The sequence below is a fragment of the Xylocopa sonorina genome, chromosome 13 (genome assembly GCF_050948175.1).
Source record: "Xylocopa sonorina isolate GNS202 chromosome 13, iyXylSono1_principal, whole genome shotgun sequence".
Lineage (NCBI taxonomy): Eukaryota > Metazoa > Arthropoda > Insecta > Hymenoptera > Apidae > Xylocopa > Xylocopa sonorina.
This window is the reverse complement of record NC_135205.1, coordinates 7,444,237-7,459,776: the sequence shown is the minus strand read 5'-3', so window position 1 is coordinate 7,459,776 and position 15,540 is coordinate 7,444,237. Positions and strand designations below refer to the sequence as shown.

The 15,540-nt window shown below is 44.7% G+C and overlaps 1 protein-coding gene across 2 annotated transcripts; it reads right to left on the bottom strand.

Moving 5' to 3' along the window:
* Positions 1-283: 283 nt before the first annotated feature.
* Positions 284-13,924, bottom strand: LOC143430093 (protein-L-histidine N-pros-methyltransferase). Of its 2 annotated transcripts, none has more exons than XM_076906079.1 (5): positions 13,570-13,924; positions 7,852-8,063; positions 1,824-2,036; positions 574-965; positions 284-490 (listed from the first exon to the last, which is right to left on the bottom strand). In XM_076906079.1, the coding sequence occupies exons 1-5, from the start codon at positions 13,759-13,761 to the stop codon at positions 384-386; spliced, it is 1,116 nt and encodes a 371-aa protein (XP_076762194.1). In that variant the 5' UTR covers positions 13,762-13,924; the 3' UTR covers positions 284-383. The 2 variants fall into 2 exon arrangements, with proteins under 2 accessions (XP_076762194.1, XP_076762193.1); XM_076906078.1 differs by having other exon boundaries at positions 578-965.
* Positions 13,925-15,540: the final 1,616 nt, after the last annotated feature.

Sequence of the window (15,540 nt, the reverse complement as noted above, 5' to 3'; positions counted from 1 at the left end):
CTCACGTTATAATAATAATTGCTACCGGTGAATAGCAACGCCGTGTACAAGTATCTTGCATCTTCCGACTTTTAAGAGAGTAAGATCGTGTATAAGATGCGCACCGTTGTTGCCGTTGTTGTCGTTGTCGTTGCTGCTGCTGCTGGTGTTGTTGTTGTTGTTGTTGTTGTTGTTGTTCATTTATCGATCGCATAAATGGGCAATCATCGAATCACGATCGATACGATGAATTATAAATAATACACACCAACGTCTATCGCTGTATCTGCACGTAAAGCTCTTGTTGTCGCTTGCCAGCATTGCTTTTCTGTATTCTTGCATAAAATTCTAATGGATCGATGGACAGCAATGATTAAAGTTTTTACAAGTGTGACTTGCCTGTGTTAAATTTCCGTTGATGAGCAGCCTGTTGTTCGGGCGCGCGCGGTCCGTGTTCGCACGCGGATGGCTCCGCGAGTGTCCATTCGGAGGCAGAGTATCGCGAGCTGTCCTAAAAGTGTCCAACCAATGAGAATTGTAGGAGAATCTAGATAGTAGGTTGAAAATCGATTGAAAATTGAGAGGATCGCGCACTAACGGGCTGTGCCTCTAGAACGAAGACAACGTCGTCGAGAAAGTAATAGGCCTGGCCAAGATCCCCCTCGCAGAGGTAAGGCAGTTTGCTCCACGTAAGACATCTTAAGCCCAACGGAGCGAAAACTCTGTCGACGAGGCTGGCTATTTGACCTTCTAGGCCGTTCCCTTTTACTGGCAGATATTCCGATGGTTTATGATCACCCCTTTCGCCAACTTCTACGTAAGGGCTGAAGGGAAGGACCACCGCCACGATCAAACGACCACCTGGAGCTAAAGACGACTTCAGACGGCGAAGTAGAGTGTTGGGTCGATCGCAACGGTCCAATAGGTTCAAGCAGAGGATCACGTTGTACGGGCCAGTTTCGTACCATTTTTCAACGTCGAGCACCCTGAGAAATAAAAATAACGACAACAGTTAACTCTTCATTTAATTTCCTATCGTTTTAGAATAGAGTAATATATCAAATAATTTTATTCTGTCAATTATATTCTAAAATGCTATAACAATTTATTATCCGCTGTACGGTGTATCTGCTAATGGTAAAATCGTACGGGAGCAAATAAATACCTATCTGCATATCTACATATGTAGCAACATATATAGCTATATATCTTTATCGATAATAGATAGTAGACGGTAGACACGATTATTAATAATAACCGGAATCCTGATATCGAAGATCTTAATTCACGTGTAAAAGAGTAAATGGAGTTTTATAAAATGTTGAGCGTACATCGCGGACTGTACGGTCGCTTACTTAAAATTCGAACAGTCTCGAATGTAACCGTATCGACGCGAGACAGCTCGGGTGTAAAACCGTCGTAAACCTCTACTCCAATCAATTCGGTGCCATAAACTCTGTTAGTAGCGCACCAGGACGACATTGCCTTGCAATATGTTAGGTATTCGCTCGTTTACTCAATTCAATTATACGATATGTTTCATTTTAATTTTCACACCTAGACCTCTCCGCCAGCACTTCATCCTCCTATTTATCTATAATTCGTACTTTTAACACTAGGTACCGAGTTTAAAGTATTTCAGGAATTTATATTATAGTGAGTTGGAAAATTGAATTTTCTCCGAGACAGACGAGAGAACGAAAGCACAATTTTTTAATTAATATCACTTACGACGTATAATAGACACTTTCTGATATTCGATGAAACTGGTTCGTTTCAATTCTCGACGGAAATTGTTGACTAATCATTGATAAAGGTTTATAAATCTTAAGATAAATGCTTACGTAAATTTTCTTTTCGCCAGAGCCCATCTCATCGGTGCTGATATGTCTGTGGCATAAACTTTTTCAAATAGATGGGCAACGTGAGCAGTGGTGGCACCGTCGCCGGCTCCTAGATCCACTAACGAATGCCACGGTCCGGAAAAGCCGCTTGCATCTATTAACTTTTGAAATTGTTCGCAGGAGAAAACATGCATGGAACCACGGCCGAGCAGTCTGAAAGAATTCAACAAAAAACAAACTTATAAATGTTTCCTTCTTCAACGACTAGGATGTTTTCAGGCTTCATTTCTAAGAATAATTGGCCGAAACTTGTAAAAGAAAAAAAAAAGGAACCGCGTCGCTGTAATGCAGTGCATGGCCACGACGATCCATCGATGGCTTGGAACGCGGGATTTTGATCGTGAATTCGGTTACCCCCGGTGTTATAAATAAGGCGACGGTGTGGTCCCGTAGCCCCCTCCCTAGCGGGCCCACCTTGATATTTTTCTCTTCTTCTCGCTCTCTTCCGCTCTCTTCCGCTCTCTACCAAATTTGGTACCATCGATTAACCAGCATCTTTCCTTGAGGAGAGGATGAAACGAGGAACGAAAGAGAGAATTTTTTCCTTTTCCAATCTGTTCCTCGACGTGTATATCTACTTATGTATTCATTTTTGGGCTTATTTCCATTGTCAGTCTCAACCACCATGGTTACGTATTACAGCTGTACAGCGATCTCCTTTTCGCCAAGACAGCCGAGCGGAGAAGAGTGAAAGAAATGGAAAGGGAGGAGAGCGTATTGAAAGGGTGCACATAAAATGTAGACGCGCGCGGGTCACAAATCGGATTTTTCGCGCGAGCGATAATTAATACACCGCTTTTGCTCTCGACTTTTCTTGTTCGACCCTATTATGTACAGCAGCGTACGCAGCATATACACAAGTAAGTAAGTAAGTAAGTAAGTAAGTAAGTAAGTAAGTAAGGAAAAATACTTGTTCCTCCCTTTCGCAGTGCGAGGCACAAGCCAATGTTTCTCTCTTCTGTTTTCTGTTTTCTAGTGCCTGCACTCTCTCCCTCCCTCTCTCTCTCTCTCTCTCTCTCTCTCTCTCTCTCTCTCTCTCTCTCTCTCTCTCTCTCTCTCTCTTGTTGTAACTTTATTTAAAAATGAAGTAAATCTGTGCCGCAAAGCGTTAGAAAAGGGTAAAGTTTTTCGCGGTGATTGAATTTTAGTCCGGCAATAGGCAATAGTACGGGGCTTGTTCTCGATACGGCCTCGACTTTTATCGGTGAGGGCTTCTCGTGGTCGCTCGTAAAATACTTCGAAGGGCGAGCGCGTAGTGTTAAAGAGGCGCTCGAAGGACCGTTTACCTAATAATAGCAATAATATGTAAATGCGATGGGTATCAAGCCGCCATCTAAAGAATCCACCCCGCTTCGGGCCTATTGTTTGCAAATCCCCGTTTAAGCCGTGCTGCGTTCTGTCGTGGATTGCTGCGCAGCTCTGGATACACCTATTTCTTTAGTTCCCTTTTTTTTTTTTCCCGCGCCGCGCTGTTTTCACCCGCGATCTCTTCCCCTTCGTTCTCCAGACCGTGCAAATAATCGAAGGTATACTAAGATAGCGTTATAAAAATACTTTCCGATACATTCACGTATCTAAGATTAGATTATCACTCGGTGAACAAATTTATAAACATATGTAAATGAATAATATGTATATACGCCAGTGGCGAGAATTTAACAAGCGTGTATAATATTTATGGATGCAAAGTTTGATTCAGCCGATTCAAAACCGTTTCAAAGAGATACATCGACGCCATACAATTATAATTTGATTGAATCTCGTCACGCTCGAGATTCCCTGGACTCTGAACGGCATTACACAGATTCACGTCGTTACATTCGAGAACGGCGTAACGCTGTACATAATACTACGTGGAACATTTCAAAGTACGCTCTGAATGGATTAATGAACCAAGTGACATGGGATCTGATTGGAGCAACACTTAAGGAATCCGTCCAGTCATCTTTACCTTCGTTTGTCGTTCCGAACGAGCAGAATCCGGGCGTTATCCCGACCTTTCTCCTCTCCCATCTGTACCTCAATCATCTCTTTAAATATTGTTGCTAAAATTTGCACAATAAAATTTGTATTATTCGACGTGCAAGTAAAGTAATGTTAATTTTTCAATTAGAAAGTGAAATATCGAAAGACAACGAGGAGCTTCGGTGAAAATAGTTGTTTCGTTTCGACGTAGTTGGTAGGTTCTACGACGAAATGAAGCGAAACGAAACCACGCACATTGACACGCATGCATATGCAGATGTAGTAGGTAGAGATATAGGATAAAAGAAAGGACGGACAGAGACGGTCGCGGCTGGTGTGCGTTCGCGGGCGACGATGTGAATCGCGGACGGGTGTGCTCGGGGTCGTTCGGTTATTTCCGTTACCACTCGTAGGTTTGTTCGGCACGATGGGGGTTAGGTTATTTCGGCAGTGCAGGAGCAGTCTCCGCGCAGAGGGGAAGCTGTAACGGTGGGGAGTGTGCAGGTATGTGACAGTGTGCAGGGAAAGAAACCGGGGGGAGAGAGAAAGAAAAACGTAGCGACTATTTAGCATTCCCCCGCCCCACTTTGTTGACGGCGCGGCTCGTCTCGTTAGTCGGTTTTACTCTCTTTCTCGTTTGCAGCGCGGGTGTGAGTGACCAGAAGTTTCCGGCGATGGGGCGGGATGAAGAGAAACGAAAGGAAGAAAAGAGGGGAAAGCGTGTAACTCGAAGTTTCTATAGGGATGCTGGGTAGGCGTGGACCGTGAACCACCTCGTCGACGAACGGTGGAGGGGAGGCCACGCCAGTCTTTGCTGTTGGTGGCGGGTTGCTACGAGTACAGGGTGGGAAGGTGGACAATAATTACTATTGTACACGTCCGAGTTTTGCAAATGTCGGCGTCCGGCGGGAAGGGTCAAAATAACAACGTTGTGCAGACGGAGTTAAGGGGGATAAGGGTTCGTCCCATAGGAGAGAAGCTACCCGCCTTTTCATCCCTGGAAACGTTGTTCGACACATATTGTGATCTTGAAACGTTTGCGTTCCTACGCAGCTGTGGTATGTAGACGTGGTGACCCTGTGTCGTGACTGACGTACCAACTATTTTGAAATTCTTAGTTAGTTGGGTAGTCGCGCAGTGACAAAGCCGAGGTTGTTCTCTGTCAGAAACCACCGAGAACCGAAGAAAGGAAAAAACAACAAAAAAACGAGTATCGAAAATGATGAAAATAACATGTTACACAAGCGAATATTTTGGCAAAATTTTTTATTAATCGTTCTCGTTACGCTAGAAATATAATAAATTTTAAGAAATAAACGATTGATCTAACAACAAAGTTGAATAAATATAATAAAATTCAAATGTAGTTTGCTCGAAATATAAATAACGTTCGAAGATGTCGTTGTTTCACAGAAGCTGAGCTTTCTTCGATCGTCGCGTGTAAGGTCAACGTATCTTGCCCCCACCGGGATCTTCCATTCTATCGACTCTATAACGTGAGTACATACTATGTACATATTGTATACATACTATCTATACATGTACCTATAATGAGTTAGAAGAGCTTTCTCAAGTGCAGGTTCCTCGCGAGCGTGTTCGATCTACGGCCGGGACCTCCTCTTTGGACGTTTTAGACGCGTGTATTTCCACGCATTTTCGTTGATACTTGGGTAAGCGCGTAGGTGATCACTTGTTTCAGACACAGAACCTAAACTGGAAGTAATTTAATCCTCCTATTCGTTCGTTAAGTTTCAATCAGCAGGCGACCAGCTGCTATCGTAGTGCGATTTAAGTATACGAACGCAGCACTCTTATTACGAACGACACCCTCGCGTGCGTATGTAATCCCGTAGGGTTGCGTTCGGACCACGGTTTCTCTACGTAGCTATTCTGTAGGAATACCGGTTTGCATTTACCGATACGTACAGGAAAGATGATCATCTTCCTCTTGTTTAGCCGCAAACACAATCTTTTATCGCATATATAATAGTTTACGGATCGGATAGATCGCATCGCTATGCTCGTTCGAAGGTGCGTCGGGAAAGGGGTGCATAAAAAAATAAAAAGCCCAGTGACTCGATCACACAAGGTCCATCCCAGTATTATTCGTATTAACGAGCACTATCATTTTCTTACTCTTCTTATTCTGAACCTCAACTACAGACATCGTGCAGGATAATTATTATTTCTCGGTAAATAATGAAACACGTTGTTAGAAATTAGACTAAATTGACACAATAATTGAGTACTAATCGTCTCGCAAATCCATTCTCTCTGCTTCTGTTATCAGAGCACCCTACGATTGGTCCACAGAGACACAGACGAGTCTCGTTGGTTAGCAATTATTATTAGCGCGTTTGCGCGGCGCTCCCCGGTTCTCCTCTCGATTGGTAACCAACCCTCTCTCTAATTAATTGAGAGGCGCAGGCGCGAATTCTCGCGTCTAATGGAAAACCTTCTCGTGGGCGTCGACCTCGCTTCGTCGAGAACTGTCGGATTCCTGGTTTTCTTTCTGTCCCATGGCTACGACCGGTGTGTAATTAGAACCGAATAAGAGGCGGCGCCAAATTCCCGCGCGCTATCCCTTCCTTCATCCTGAGTTTGCGCTCTGTTAATTACGCTCCGTTAACCCTTTCGTTCGCATGGAACTCGGGAAATGCCCGTTCCTGGGTATCTTCCTCCGTTTCGGACGGGAATTGTCAATTGTAAATTAGAAGTACACTCTCTATGTATATTCTACGATACGAGTATCCAAAGCTGTCAAAGCCAATGCATTTCAACAGGTATTTATGTACAATATGTAGGTTCTGCGACGGTATTACTCTCCCTTGGTAATGGTGGAGGACATTTCAACGGTAATTATGATTAATTTGTGAGACGAGCGAACTTGTCTCGAAGCTACCAGGGAGCTACCAAGATGCAAGAGATCAGCCCTGAGAGCCGGGAGAATGTAATTAATATTCTCAGCGGGTGCGTTGCGTTGCAATGTCACGTGAACGTCACTCGGGTGACTCCTTGGTCGTTCTTTTGATACTAGTTTGGTCGTTTGCTCTTTCATTTCTGCGTCGATACTCGTTCACGATTAACGCTTAATAAAATCGTAAGACGGTGGTTGCTAATTGTTATTTAAGCCAGGTTCGTTTCGACGGGAAGTCTTCTAAGCCGAGTTGTATAATATAAGTCTATAAGCTAAGTTGTAAATGAATACCGCGTGATTTTGTTAGGTTAGATTCGTTTGGTTGAAAAACCAGGAGCTTTACCGGAGATTTGTCGAACGTGTTCGGAACGCGTTAATTGCTCAATCCTGCCTCCTGGGCCCTGAGAAAGAAAGCCGCGCATCATTCTAATTCATGAAGCGACCTGTGGCGGTGGCTGTTCCGCCTAGTAGCACGCGGACGGCCGGTGCTGGATTTTAATAAACGGTTCCCACCCGGTCAATCCCGTATACACGGCAGAGATGGTGTGGCTGCGGAGGTGTTTCGGCTGGTAGCTGCCAGGAGGACGACGCGCACAAGGAGAGGTTAATCACCCGCGCTGGATTTTAATAAACGGTTCGGGGGGCAAACAAAGCTGGTCATCAATAACCGCCGCCTCTCTCTCTTTCTGCCAGGTACCACACCAGGTTGTCTCTGCCGCTCCTTTTCTCTTCGGGTTTCCCCTCTTTCTCTTTTGCCGTCCGGTGGTCGAGAAGAGGAGCCAGCTCACCAGCCGAACCAGCAACGGTAGAACCTCGTGCCAGAAAGAAGCTTTTGCCACCAGCTTGTCGAGGCTCATCGGACGGCCAGATAGGCGGAGATCGTATCTGCGTGGTTATTAATTAACCGGCGTGAAGGGAAAACCTCCTTTCATCACCTCGCAAACGATCTGCCCTTGCTCGGTCAAGGTCCCGGCCTTGCCCCAGCTCTACGGACAGCTTCGTAGAGCACCGCTAACGCTACACGCGTAAAGGGGTATGCGATCGATCTTTTTTTTTTTTTTACCTGATCAACCTACTACTACTCACCCATTTATGGATGTCCGGCTGATGAACCAGGACAAAGCAGATCTGGCCAAAGAGTGCCACGCTTGCAATGGTAACGAGTCCGATCTCTCGATGGATTTCATTAGAAAGATCTCGGCGGTTTTGTCGGGTTGGTCGTAACGAGGTCCCGCGCCAAGGGGAATCCATAAACGCAGCAAATCTTCTCGGATTTTCGTTCTATCCACTTTGTACCACTGTAACAGAAAGCAGAATGAACTATTAATCAACAGGATAGGATGGTAACCAGTTGGTAAGCAAGCAACCAACCAATCAACCGGGTTTCCTCAGGTTTCGGGTACAGGTCCGTATCGACGGAATACTATAATATTTTCAATTTCACGAGGCAATCACGGTCTCCCCGTAAAATTTCGCGGTGAGTTAATGCGTCGAAATAAGAACCACTGGCCCCTTGCGATTCATTAACATCCCGCAAGGTGTCCGGCAAAAAGTGTTTCTCGCTTCATTATCGAGGCTGCGTATCGCGACATTAACGATATTTCTGGCCGGTGGAGGCTAGCCGGGCGGTTTCGGCGCGAAACCGCAAAACAGTCGGTGAAGCAATTACGTTGACCGGTCCAGAGGCACCGGCAGCCATTCAGCAGCAGCAGCAGCAGCAGCAGCAGCAGCAGCAGCAACAGCAGCAACAGCAGCAGCAGCAGCAGCGGCAGCAAAAGTAGCTAGCAAAGCAGCGACAGCATCGCCACCGGCAGCAGCCACAGCGGTCCAAGCTCGATCCACTGGGACTCGCTGGTACACGACAGATATCCGATTTCACCGTCAGCTTCCGAGAATGAGAACCAATTACGCGGCCTCGGGATATTAAGGAATCGATCTAATTTGCGCGCGGTGGTGGCTCTTAATGGCGAGAGCCGACCGATGAAATTATACGAAAATGTAATCAACGCGCTTTTTGTCTCGTTTCGCTCCAAGGGCAGGGACGTAATTAGGAATGCTTTTGCGCTTCGCGACGGGGGACACTTGTTGCTTTCTCTCCCATTCTCTACCTTACGTCCTCCTCCCTTTTTCCACGTGCCCATCTTCTCTTTTACTCCTTTACGTTACCAATCGTCCGCTTTCCTCTCTTCGTTCTTTTTTCTTACGCTTACCCGCCCTCCCTTTACTCTCCCAATCCATTATTCTCCGCGCCTCTTTCAGCCGCGCGAGTCGAAAGACCAAAAAAGAAACGAGAAGCACGACGAAGGAGAAATTGGGCGGGGTGGAGATGGAAAGACCTGACCACAGAAGAAGAGTAATTAACGCCATGGTGTCCAGGTGCGCTGCCCTAAGAAGTCGTTTATGGATTACTCGGCAGCCGTGCCGTACGCGGTCATCAATTAGATTCTCTAATTAAAACAGTCCCTTCTCAGCCTCGGGGAATTAACTCCCGGCGAACTTGGCTAATATTCTGTCGACTCTGTCATCGTCGGACTCTATGGGTTCAGGTGAGATCCCCTTTTCCTTCGATCCGACCAATTATCTCCTCCACTATTTCATTTCAGTTCAGAAATGAAATTCCATCGATCGCAACTAACGCGGTACTCACTTTTTCCATAAGTAAGAAGTGAGCGAGAATCGTAGGAATAGCTGGCTACAATTTTTAATTAAATCGACCAAGAACTTGAGCAAAATTACGATCCAAGTCGGATCGTATCCGTCGAAGCAATGAATCATGTAACTCGAACGTTACTCTAATGATCGGCTGACGACATTTCGTACGTAATTGAATCGAAATAGTGAGAACGGGGGGAGGGAGAGAGAGAGAGAGAGAGAGAGAGTGGCATACGATTTTAATTATAGCTAGCAGCATGCATTGCTAATTCATCACACTTTCATTCGACTTTTTCGCGAGTTTTTCTCAGCGAATTACAAATGGCTACTGACACGGTCGCGCACAGCCGGACAACATTCCTCTTCGTGTCATTAGTGGGGAGTTTCTGCAAGGCGACACGAGACGAAGATGGTGGAAATCTTCTGAAATGAAAAAGCAAAGAGCTTCGAGATTCGCACACCTCGCACCGTACAGTCTAGCATTAACGTACCAATCGGCAACCGACTCGGGCAACGAGTAGCCAACTCGGAAATCACGCTCATCTAAATCAACGTCTCACGATGCACCCCGACAAACGGCGGGAGCCGTCAGCTACTATAAAACAAACAGGACTAAACATATTTCCTGTTTCGCTTTCATTTTATTCGCCTGCACTCGCATTATATTTAATTTAACTTGGAGTCGTTTAATCGAACTTTCAGCTACTTCAATGCGCCACCTATATAGAACGGGGAGAAAGAATGTAAGAAAGAATCTTCTCTCTTTCCATATATTTTGTTCTGTTTTTCATAAGTAGAGAATTTCGCAATTAGTTGCCAAGTACTATTTTTTTTTTTTTTCTTTTATTGTATCTTCGACATCGTTTCAAAGAAGATCCTTTCGACGGAACGGGTGGGACTCGAAGCATGCGTAAACCCGATGCATAAATCGTGAACGATAAACAACGCCGGTCGAGGAGCAGTTTATGCTTTCCACGAGGGATACTAGGGATGTTTGGCTGCTCGTACGTGGAGCTCTTCGGATTCCTCGGCCGTGTTGGATCGCGAGTCAAACGCATTCTCTTCCTGTGCCATTATGTTATTGCTGGAGGCGGTGGCGGGCACGAGCCGAACCGACGCCATCTTTTCGTGTACTCGATGGAAAACTTTTCATTGATACGTTGTTGGACGTCGCCAGCCAGATTTAATCGGTCCTTTAACATAGTTTAGCTTTTATTTTCGTTTTTTAATTTGTTCACCTTTTGTGCATCTTTTGTAAAAAAAAAAAAAAAAAAAAAAAAAAAAATGCCGCATTAAAGTTTCGCTCTCCGATAATGATTGGCAATTCTTTTCTTCCGAGTAGGTAATATTTCGGAAGATTTTGGAAGGAATAGTACCTACCTGTATTTAATTGATCAAACGGCTACGTACCCTGAGCATTGGCGGGTGAAGGGAGAGTTTCTTGATCGGAAAAGCGACGGTGCGCGGAAAGCGTTGGCGTGTAACTAACCGTGAAGAGTTTCCATCGAGATCAACGATCGGCTAACGAAGCAGGCCGTGCCGTACCGCCTCTGGAATTGTATCAGTTCGTTTGCGGGACGAATAAAAGTAATTCGAATCTCGCGAATATCTTGGATAACCCGGTATCTATCTAAAGCTGGAGAATTTTGCGAAAAGCTAGATTGCCCATCTATTGTTAGTGTAAATTATACCTACCAATATCTACTAACGTGGACAACTATATACTTGCGATGTATTGCGATAATACGTCCAAGGTATCGATATAATCATTTCGAGTCGCTTTGGCCAGCGAGAGAGACGCGACCGATCATGCGTGAAACGAGTGGAAGAGTACTCTCTGGTTACCTACGATCCTGGACTTACGTAGTGCCCCAAAGGAATATTTCGAGAACGAGCCGATAACGATCTGTGTGCCCGTCCCGCGGCTTCGTTATCCGATCCGTATACCCGCGTAAAATAACTTGCAAATTATTATGCGTGCGGCTCGACCGTCTCCATCGACCCCTTTTTCACGCCCTTTCAAAGATTTTTCCACAGCCTTTTTCGGTCATCGAGATAATATTATCCAAACTGATCTCGTAAAAATCTCAAAATAGCTAAGCCGAGAAATCGGTAAAAATGCGAAATACCAATGGGGGCCGGGAAGGATGGGTCCAATGAAATCCTTCGTTTGACCGACTTGTCTCTGAACATCGGTTTTTTAGTACCACGTCGTGCATCGGAGGACTGGCGTCGTCGTATACGCAAGAAATTTCGGCGACAAAGCGCATCGTGTACGGGAGCACGAGAATCCGTCCCGTAGAGATCGTGTGCTCCACCGTGGAAACCGGTATTCTGCTTACGAATAAAGACATAAATACGGCTCTGTTCGAAGAATCGTGCGTGTATTCGAACAGTCAAGAAATCAGTTTTTCGACGCGCCTGATCTACCACCGCGTACGCGCACGACGCACGCCACGACCATGATCATACCACTTGATAAACGAACATTCACCGGCCATACGCGAATTTACCGTGACTGCAGACGAACGAAAGATCATCTGGATTTCGTTTCACGGCCTATAAACACAACTCGTATCCCCTTTCAGTTTTGCTTCTCTTCTTTTTAAGCAGCGATCGAACATACTTTGTTCACTATGTTCTAGAGCACGTTATCGCCGATTGTCATTAAACGACTACCACTGATCAAATATTTGGATATTATTTGAATTATATTTGAAATTTAAGAGCCGTATCATCGATATTATATGTATTACGCATAGTTTTGCATTTTATCTTATCTATCTTATCTTATCTTATGTTCGATGTAATCGTGTCTTTTTCCTTATTTCTTCTCTATATTGGAAAGGAACACTTTTAACGTCGCGAAATAATACATAAATTAAGCTTCAGCATGCACAAGGTGAGTTAAAATTTCGACGAGATTAGGCGAACGTACTGGTTGCTGCACACACATTATGAGGGGAGGCTTTCTATTTCTTTTCCTCCAGAGCCTCATCCATCAGTCGCCGTTAATAATTGAAAAGCAACATCCTAAACCACCCTCCCCCCACCCTTTCTCTATCTATGAGCAAGCGGACGCGATGTGGCAGCCTTTTGAGAACCTTAAAACATCACCGGAGTCTCACGCACCCACGTGGTTCCGTCTAAGTGCAAAGTTTTCAGACCGCTCGCTCACAGGATATTAGACGGGATCCTATATACATACATACACATACGTTTCTACTGTATTTTATACAGTAGAGCTACTTTTGGCTGCCACGGAGTGAAATCTCGCGGGGGCGTCCCTTAGCACGAATTTCAAATTTCTCGTTTCCGCGCAACCGAAATGGGATCGTTCCCTTTTTCTGTACCAGGACCCGCGAAAGGTTCTCGCAGCACCGATAAAAGCTTCTTCTTTCCGCTAGATGAGTAGCGTACGCGTCAATTTGAAATGTATGTTAAACGATGTTAGTTTGCGCGATTAGGTTTCTAGTAGCGATTAGGAATTCTAAGTAGGGCGAACTGGTGTATGGAAAGTAACGATAAGTCTTGGACAGTGGCCCGGAGCGGTGTTCGAAGATGTTTTAGGAATATCAAGGACGTAATTATCCCGTAATTACTGAGCACGCTCTTGACTCTTGAGTAGCATCGCTCGAGGAAAGAGGATACAGTCAGTGGTTGGCCTTGTACGGTAATTGTGCTAATTATTACCGCTCGCCCCATCACCCCATCAGCCCCTCGCCCGGTAAACCCTTCGTTGCCGTTTCCTCTGCCCGCAACCCAATTACCCTGTTGGCTCGCGTACGTACGCACGTCGCTTCGAATTTACGGAGCCACAAGATTCGAGAGAGGTCCTTTCTCGGAAACGAGATTTCTCGTTCGACCTATTATATAGTGTTATATTAATTGAATGAAGCGATTAAAATAACGAGCGAGTGAACGATCGTTTAAGCCTGTTTCGAGGCATGTTCGCAAATAGTGATTGAATTGGTTCCAAAAATGATTCGATGAACGATAAAGATAACGCGTGATAATGGTAAGAGGAACCGGCACCAGGCGTGTATACGGCCCTGAGGGCACTGACGTGACCCCAGGCGGCGACAACGAGAACGGAATACGCGCGGTTTAGAGATACCGAAGGAAATGTAACCTAGATACGATGCTATTTACCTGGGTTTTGTCATAGACCTCGAGTTGTTCGTCCGCCCTCTGTTTGTCGTAAAGTATCCTGGCGAGGCTTCCATGTGGCCTGTAACTTCCTACGACTCTACTCGTGGGTGAATCTTGATTGACAGGGGAACAGGTAGTCAGATTCTTGACGTCGCAGGTGCACCTCGGAATAGGCGCATCCGCATCGGCCATCCCCACGAGGAGCACGTTAACGGCTGCCAGTCACAACGCACGCATGATACTAGATTCGGCGCTGTAATCTCTCGCGGTTAACACTTTGCTACACGAAGCGAGAAAAATACGAAAGATTACGCAGTTCACGTAAACACGTCTAGCACGTGGCCATGTTGCCGACGGTGGCGGCGTCTATGGGTCGATCAGCGAGTTACGTCTCCCGTAACGAGCCACTGTCGACGATGTAGGAAAACGCGATTATCTTTTGACAAGTTTTATTTAAAAAAAAATGAAAAATTCCTCTATAATATTTCCCTCCCCCTCCCCCCATTTCTAAACACGTGTATATTTACTCCTCGTTTGTACGTTGTTCGCGTTATTTATGTTCGCGCGAGCAAAAGAGGACGTTTCTTGCGAATGAAGTATACCTGTGTTAGTCAAAAAAGATTTAAGTTTTGCGAATAGTAGTGGTCGATAACAAGTCGATAAAATAATGGAAACGAACGATCGCGTGAATGTGCATATGTGTGCATAAAATGCGAACGCTCGGTATTATTATATTATTATTTAATCGGTTATTATTATATTATTATTTAAATATAATGTGGTTATTATAATAATTAGCATCTACCATGTTCTAGGACAGTGGGGATATAAAAATATTTGGAGATTCGCGGAGATGTTTAATTTCGAAGAATATTCAAGCCTCGGTATACGAACGTATGTACGAACACGGTCAATCGGGTATGCTTCACGATCCTATTCCCCTTGTACATTCGGCCAGATTAATTTGCACTTAACCTTGATTCGCATCTTCAGAGTGCAGTTCTTAATAGATCTGGTATCAAGCGGAAAGGAGAATGGCTAAGAAACACCTTCAAAAGGATAGAGATACAAAAGGAGACGAGGAAGATTTTTATTTCAGAATTTTATTTAGAAGAGATCTTATTTTATCTGTACATATAATAAGAGATATCTGTACATCTGCCAAAGAAAGAGAGTATTACGGGAAAGTTGATAATGTTTTTTCGACAACGGTCGATGTCTTCTGTGCGCAACGTGCATAGATAGACCTTCCGGCGCCTTTTTTTTATCGGTCGTTTCACCCTAAAGAAAGTTACCGACACGCATTAAAGTTTTACGCGATATAAATACGGCATGGAGAAAATTTCTTGCACAACGGAATACCCGTATCTACTTACCGATGAATATTTTAAATACGATATTGACGCAACGCGCACGCGTTACTGCCGTTCTCGTACTCACAAGCCACACACCGAGAACTTATAATAATTCATTAATTTATGATAAGCTAGCGCGTCACGTCTACGACTCGCATCCTCTCCTGCCTCGCCCCATAAATCATTTTCGTTGCTGACATTAATTGCACGCCGCCCCTCGTTACAGGGAGAAATGAGATTTTTTTAATTGGCAAATTTTTCACCGCCGCTGACACTGTGACACTCTTTCTCTCTCTCTCTCTCTCTCTCTCTCGTCTCGGGTCTTCTGTTTTTCCATAGAGTGTCGTACGAAAAAATGTAGGTACACCTATGCGTTTCTCGTGTTAAGCTATATCGATTCGGGATAGTTTTCATATAAATCACAAGCGGGGGACAAGGGAAGGAAGCTAATTAGAAAATTGTAATGTAAAAAGAGATTAATTAAATTTGACAGAAACCAAGAATAACAAGGCTAACGACAAAAGTGTTCTAAAACAATTTATCCGATACTGTGTTTAATCTTGATATCTCTTTCACATAATTGATTAGATTCTGAAGTGTGTCGAGTTCCAGAAGG